Raw genomic sequence first — 7,543 nt, 5'->3', positions numbered from 1 at the left:
CAAGACAGGCTTTGTCCAGTGAGGATATTAATAAACTGTATTAATTAATCAGCTCTATCAATGGTACACAAAGGAGAATGCCATCAGATCTCTAGATTTTCGTCAAAATGCCAGCTTTAATTAATTGCAGTTTTCACGTTGAGTTCCTCGTTGCAAGTCTAAGAGGAAATACTACATTTCCCAGAAGTCTGCATGTGTCGTAAACCGTCAAACCTGCCTTGCGGCAGATGATAGGCCAGCTAGTGTGGAGTAGGTTGAGTAATGGCTAGAGGGGACACGAGATAGCTCACCAATTTAGAGATATCTGCTTCTTTTATTCTTTTACCGTCACGAGAAATCAGGCGGGTGTTTCACTTACTTGGCCTGTACACCGAGCGCTTGGTTTGGGCCCCGTTCTTTTGTTTTCACACTTACTGTATGCAGTGGAATGGCTGAAGTGCCGCCTGGGCCTAACGCGCTGTCTGCATCCCCGGCCGAAATTATACCGCTGCCCGTCGACGGCTGCTCATTCTTGGGGCACAATGAAAAACTGGAGCGCGGTCGAGGGGACGTTTTAAGTCTGGGGAATGAGCAGCAACACGCGACGGAGCCCAGAGGGATAATTAAGCCGAAGCAGAACAACGTCCACCCGAACTCCTCGCTGACACAGCTGAACGGCGTAGGCGAGCACACGGAGGAGGAAGAGGAGGAGGAGGAGGAGGAGAACGGCGAGCAGTGCAGCCGCATCCCGGTCCCCAACCACGTCCAGCACCCGGTGCACAGGGCGGACGTTTCGGAGCGCTTGGACGGCCCGGTGGAGACGCAGCAGGGCGAGCGCTCGGCAAGCGGCTTCACGAACAACGAATGCGAAAGCCACTCGGTCCCGAACAACGGAGTCAGCATTGCAGCTGAACCCGAGAGCGGTAGTAGTAGTACGTGCACAGCGGTTGTGAACAGCAGGACTGTCGGTAACTCGTCCTTCACCGGCGGCGAGGGCCGGGAGGTAGCGTCCGACGATGGCAGTAAAGGCCGGAGGTCGCAGGGCGCTGTTGAGGAAGAGGCCCCGGTGGCTCAGATGGCAAACCTGTCACTGACGGAGGGGCAAACGAGCGATAGCGACATCAGTTACGTGAGATACGAGTCAGAGTTGCAAATGCCAGATATAATAAGACTCATAACTAAAGACTTGTCTGAACCTTATTCGATATACACGTATAGGTACTTCATCCACAACTGGCCACAGCTCTGCTTTCTGGTATGTAGAACTCCCTGGTCTTCTGTCAGTGCTCACCAGTAGTCAGCTAGCTAGAGCATGTTGGTGCTAGCTACGCTAGCGCTAGCATGGTTGTTTTGTGGTAAAAGCCGCTAGCGTTAGCCTGTTTCACCACCTCACTAAGAGGTAGCTACCGTGTCTAAACCTGACGGTACGAATCGATGCTTCTCATTTCTTTTAACTTTGAAGTTCTGAAAACATCTCCTCGATGATAACATTTTCGGTAGCCTCCTGTGAACTGACGCCCTGCAGCAGCAACCTTGCAGCGCCTGCACGTATCCATGTATAAGGGGCTTTTTAACAGTGATGACAGGGACATTAGTAGAGGTTAGAATTTTACCATAATAAAATATAGCACACTATGAATCAGTGGGGGCAGTTTGACACTTGAACTTGATGTTAGTGTTGACTTGAACTGACTGACAAGTGGTCAAATAATTAAAAAAAAAAGGGTCAGAGAAGTGTACTACAGTCCTCTGTAGTAAGACCCAAGGACCTGGCAGCTCAGGTTACTTTTACACTTCTATAAACTTAACTAAGAAAAGCAAATGTGAAGCTCTTTTTTTACTCTGTAAACTTTCATCCAAGTATCAATGTAATACGTAAAAACTAGGGATGCACAGATCCGTTTTTTTTTTTTTCCAGTTCCGATACGATACATAAACTTTGCACATCAGTCGATACCCGATACCGATCCAGTACTATTGCTGAATAAATAAACCGTATACCTCACCATGTGGGAGAGAATTAAGGCATCATTACTTTAGACATTACTTTATATAACAAATTACACCTAGATATAAATTTACTAAATTGTCATTTTATTTATTTGCACATTTAGTGCAGTTTCACACCACCAAATTAAAAGGATCGGTTTCATGAATCGGCCTAATTATTTGATACCCGATTCAGCTAATTTTGTTAATGTCGTGACCGATACCCAACCCTAATATCGGATCGTTGCATCCCCAGTAAAAAAACAAAAAACAAAATGCCTAACTGCCATAAATGTCGTTTTGCATTCTGTGCACACTCATTTTTCATAAACAAATACTCTAGTATCTCATGACTTTGCACTTTGATCTCATATTGCTGACATTCTAAATGAACATATTTTAATCAATCAAATGTGAGACATTGTTTCATATTTTAATATTTTAATTAAAAATTACAACTTTTTTGCTGCCTGGTGCGAAAGGAAAATATTGTACTTTATTGTACTTAAATCTTGGATACACAGAGTGTATTAATATTATAGTGACATCTTGGATCATTTGACTTCTGATGACAATTCCTGTATATTTTAATGGCATAATATATATGATAATAGTTCTTATATAATATATATATTGCAGAAAAAATGCAGTGTTAGTTTTTCCAATGTCATGCAGCTCTACTTCCCAGATAGCTGTAAATCCTGGCTATGGTAAGAAATTAGTGTATTGCTACGTACGGATATAAAAATCGTGTTGATTATGGTTTCCTTCTAATGCTGCCGCAGGCAATGGTGGAGAAAAATTGTGTTGGTGCCATTGTGTGCAAGCTGGACATGCACAAGAAGATGTTCAGGCGAGGCTACATTGCCATGCTTGCTGTGGACTCCAAATTTCGCAGGAAAGGCATTGGTATGCGTGTTTTTTATTTTTTATGAATGGGATAATCTCTTTCACACGGAGTAACATTTTTCACATATCTTTAGAATAAAGGTAGGCATTTAGATGAGCAATGGAAACGTATACACACAGTAAAGCAGTGTACAGGCTGCATGGCCTACACAATGTCAAGATCACGTCAGTTAATAGCTAATAGTCCTGCTTGTGTGGTTTCTGACAGTGTGACACCGGACACCAACCCCTGCCTAACCTGCGTTTTGTATTTGAACCCATATGGACATGCAAAGCATAATCTTATAAGCATTTTAGGGTCAGAGTCAAGTACATGTTCTGTTACATTTGCATAAGTTTCTGCTTGTGAGTAACTTGGAATGGTCAAAGTCATTGTATTAAATATGACTTTAGTTAACCTGCTGACAAATTTCCATTGAGGTTTAATAGAGTACAGTTATCTAATCTACTGGGCTGTACTGTGCTCTTTTATTTAGTTTGTAATGCTTATTCTGTTCTTTGTAGCACATGTTGCTCAAGGTAGTGATTATCCTCTGTAGAAGTTAGTTTAGATCTGATGGTTATTGTATATTTAATCATAATTAAAAGTCTTTTCCTTTTGTTGTTTCAGGTACTAACCTTGTTAAAAAGGCAATCTATGCCATGGTGGATGGGGACTGTGATGAGGTAGGAGGTTACCCAAATTCCAGCTTGTTTTGTAATTGAAATTTCTTGATGTATTGATGTGATCTAGTTCATCAAGTCCACATTTTGGTAATAGCAGTTGCGCTTAATGCTATAAAAGCCAAATAATGTGTGTATTTCTGCATACTGCTGATGCTGTTGTTGGACTCCCCTTCCCCTCTGTCGTCTTGTACAGGTGGTGCTGGAAACTGAAATCACCAACAAATCTGCCCTGAAACTTTATGAGAACCTAGGGTTTGTCAGGGACAAGCGGCTCTTCAGATACTATTTAAATGGAGTGGATGCTCTCCGGCTCAAACTCTGGCTACGCTGAGTCCACCCGTAACCTCCTCAACTCTCCCTTTGGTCCTCTGTCCTCCTGTCCCTCTGCCCCAGCCCGGAAGAGCTGCGTTCTTTCAGTGAGTATGGCGAGTCAGCCTCCAGCGAGCCACAAAGAGGAGGCAGGCTCGCATGAAAAATGAGCAAAATGTAATAAAGAGTTTTAAGTACCTTTCTGCGAGTGAAAGAAGTTATTGCAAAAAAAAAAAGAAAAAAGAAAAAAAAAAAGGTGCGGGTGCTAGTATTCGAGAGCCGTCATTGACTCCGAAGAGGAAGAGCTGGTGACTTTGCACTGTGACGTCTTAGACGAAGGCCTGATTGCTGGTCGCTGTGCGATTGCACCAGCCATTGAAGAATGACTGGGCGGGACATTAGCATCACCTCTAGGAGTCTTGGCGAATTGTATCGGGCTACTTCAACAAAAAAACAAACAAGGAATCACCCCACTATACTTTTATTTTTTATGAATTATTATTATAACTGAGGGATGGAAAAATGAACTTCTATGGTCAAAACAACTTAACAGAAATGTGGGGAAAGGAAAAAACAGGAACTACACTAACAGATCTTATCGTCATTATTATTATTTTTTTTGTTGTTTGTTTTCTTTGTAAGAGGGTTCATGGGGATATTGAAGGTTCTTGTGTTAGAGCCGATAGCATTGGCTTGTGTTTGTGTATGGGGGTCTATTCTTTTATGTTTGTTTTAGTTCAGATTTTTGTAGACTGAGCAGACCTCTCCATTTTAGTAATGCAGCTGCTCAAGGAAGACACCACCACGTACTTGGAGCGTAATGTCCATACAGAGAGAAACTGGCATTTTAATTCACTTGCAGTGAAAACTCATGTTTGATTGTTATCAGTAATTGCTGTCCTTGTCTCAGCTCTGCTAGATTAGTCCGATTAGGCAGTTTGGAAACTGCATTCCTTTATGCATAAATTGATTTTTGTGCTTGTTTGTTGAGCGATTGATCCCATTTGTCCCATTTTACCTTTTCAAAAAACCTGAAATATTTATTTAGAATTGTGGAGGGAAAAGGTGTTGAACCATTATATGAATTAAAGTGATACGTTCACAGTCAAGCAATTATTTCAGCCTACTCCAGAATTATTCTTGATGCACTTTCTTCAACACCTACCAATTTCCAAAACAGATATCCTTTTGGCATTTGATGATCTGATTTTAAAAATGGCGTGCAATAACAGAGAAGTAAGCTGTGAGAAGTGCTGTGAATTGGATTATTCAGCTATCTTCTGTGTTGTTGATTCTTACAGACTGCCAAGTGTGCAACTGATCAGAGTTATTAGTTAAGTAATGAAAAATAAACACCTGCAATCAAGTGTGCTGTATGCTATGAATGCTATGAGCCTTCTAGTTTTGTACACTGTTTACAGGAGGTACCTTTGCTGCCCGGCCCTACTTTTGCTTCAGCAGCAGGGGGCAGCATATTAACACAACTAGCTCACCACTCTGTATTATCAACCACTTTCAGTGCTGACTAGGACATGCAACAGTCTAAATGAATTGTTAATAAGCTGTGCAGCAGAGTTTGTGTTATGGGCATATAATAGGTTCAGGGTGCAAAGACCATGATACGTTTAGACCCCGCTCTGCAAGGTAAAAGTCTTTGTGTATGTGCGTGTCTCTTTCTCTCTCTTTATCTCCTCTCTCTCGGCCCACCGATATACCGATTTGCTTTCTCTTGTGTTCATGCAGGTAGACCCCCAGTGTGCTTTGCTGTTGGTTTGTTGGTTCTTCTTGAGTAATCAGAAACATTTTAGTTCTTGCAGGTCTTTGGTGGGAAGAAGTGATTGGGTTTTTGTTTTGTTTGTTTTTTTTTTTTTGTTTTGTTTTCCTTCTTTGTACAGAGGTGCTGGACTCCAGTATTAGTCAGATGAGCATGTTGGAACATAAACGTTTGTGTTGAAGTATATTTGTTTTTGTGTGCGTGTGCGCAGACCCAAAAGTTTGTAGGAACAGATCTAAAAGGTGAAGCCTTGAATCATGGAGAGGCATATTGGACACATGCCATATGCTGTATACTCTCAAAAGGAATGGGCTCAGGTGTTTGGTTCCTGTCCAGTTCTCCTTCAGGTCTCTTCGCCCTGGTCAAGAGCTTCTTTTAAGGGCCCCATGATTATTAAAAACCACAATATACTTCAGAGGCAATTTGTGTTTGTAAGGGGTTGGCCTCCTTCAGGATGTGAATAGCTGCTGAGAGATGGAAATGTGAGTTGTTACTGCCCAAATGCCCCCCTCTCATCATTCAGCGCTTGTGTGCAGAATATGCCAACGCTCTTAAAAAAAAATAAAAATAAAGGTGCCAAAAAAGGGTTCTTTGGAGCCATGCCATAGAAGAACCACTTCAGTGGATGGTTTCTTTGAAGAACCGTTTTTTAGTATCTGTGAGTGTGAAGAACCTTTCTAAAGTTGGAAGATCCTCCACCTAATATAAAAGTTCGATACCAGTTAAGAGTTTTGTTTAAAAGCACCATCCAGGTACTTTTAGGAGTGTATTAGACATCAGCCCAAAACTGAAGTAACTCAAGTCTTTTGGCCTAATGAAACAATAGTTTGTGTATGGCAGCTGAGTGCTTGTTTTATCTTGCTGTAAACAAAGGCCATGTTCGCTTACAGGATGAATGAGCGCTGTTTGAGATGCAAATTTGTTTTCTGAAGTTGCACTGCCATCTTGAAAATTCCATAGTTTACTTATGTGAGCGATCTGCCAAATGGTCATCGGAAGGACCCAACAGCTTCTAGGCAACAGCTGGCAGGTTCTGGCTGGATACGACCACGTTCTGATGGGTCATCTCTAAGTAGGAGTGAGCGATAATCTGATGTGTGTTTCGTGGTAGCAGTTTCTTCAAGGAAGGGTCAATGGATCTGTACTTTAAGATAATTCTGGTCATCACAAACATTCGAATTTCTGTTGTGTATGTGTGATACTTTCCATCTGACAGCTATGGCTTTGGACAAATGAGACCTGCACCTCAGTCAGAGCTGCATTCAACTAAGCAGAACAGAGAGGTCTGCATGTTGGTTTATATCCTCCCACCCCTCTTCCACTCTCTCACCTCTTACAAAGTGTCTTGCAAGTTTTCTTTGATTTCAAGTGGACAAACAGACTTTGTTTAAAAGTATAAATAAATTATTTGATTTTTATTGCAAATGTGGAGTGGTTTGTTAAATGATGACAATTAGTGATACAGGGATTTACGTGATCAGTGGTTCTCATACCAGTTTTTGTAGGCCTCGTAGATGGTTCACAGTTTTGTTCCGTCACTGTGTTGGGAGCTGGGATCGAACAAAATTGTTGATTGTCTGACGCAGGGGTCTACAAAGGCTTGATTTTTAATATCCGCTGCACCCTGCTTCAACCATGTGTTGTGCCTGCCTCCGCTCTCAAATTGTACCAACCTCTAGACTGGGGGACCTCTTAGAGAACCATCATCAGTCACATGAGAAGAAATGAGCAGCACCTACTGAACAATACATTTAAAAAATTGTGCCCAATTTTATACTTACTTGCCATGTAGTGATCTCTCACAAAATCTAATACAGCTGGAAGTGCAATATTATGTACCCTGCAGAAACAGATACTTGATTATTCGTTGTTGCTAATTTGCATTTGTGATTAAACCCATTTAAATCGCTGTTAGAA

The 7,543-nt window shown here is 41.7% G+C and overlaps 1 protein-coding gene across 2 annotated transcripts; it reads left to right on the top strand.

Annotated features, from left to right (window-relative positions):
- The first annotated feature begins 238 nt into the window (after positions 1-238).
- naa30 (N-alpha-acetyltransferase 30, NatC catalytic subunit) lies at positions 239-7,051 on the top strand. 2 transcript variants are annotated; one of them, XM_072689523.1, is made up of 5 exons: positions 239-1,103; positions 1,198-1,234; positions 2,754-2,877; positions 3,488-3,543; positions 3,737-3,862. In XM_072689523.1, the coding sequence occupies exons 1-5, from the start codon at positions 428-430 to the stop codon at positions 3,774-3,776; spliced, it is 933 nt and encodes a 310-aa protein (XP_072545624.1). In that variant the 5' UTR covers positions 239-427; the 3' UTR covers positions 3,777-3,862. The 2 variants fall into 2 exon arrangements, with proteins under 2 accessions (XP_072545624.1, XP_072545623.1); XM_072689522.1 differs by having other exon boundaries at positions 239-1,234; positions 3,737-7,051.
- Positions 7,052-7,543: the final 492 nt, after the last annotated feature.

Source organism: Salminus brasiliensis, chromosome 10, assembly GCF_030463535.1.
Source record: "Salminus brasiliensis chromosome 10, fSalBra1.hap2, whole genome shotgun sequence".
NCBI classification, from domain to species: Eukaryota; Metazoa; Chordata; class Actinopteri; order Characiformes; family Bryconidae; genus Salminus; species Salminus brasiliensis.
The sequence above is the reverse complement of the archived record's forward strand: the minus strand, read 5'-3'. Positions and strand labels throughout refer to the sequence as shown.

Bases quoted from the DNA above. Each gene is read 5' to 3' on its own strand.
- naa30 (XM_072689522.1), top strand. From the start codon at position 428: ATGGCTGAAGTGCCGCCTGGGCCTAACGCGCTGTCTGCATCCCCGGCC. The intron at 1,235-2,753 runs GTATGTAGAACT...ATGCTGCCGCAG, and splicing joins GGCCACAGCTCTGCTTTCTG to GCAATGGTGGAGAAAAATTG. The intron at 2,878-3,487 runs GTATGCGTGTTT...TTGTTGTTTCAG, and splicing joins ATTTCGCAGGAAAGGCATTG to GTACTAACCTTGTTAAAAAG.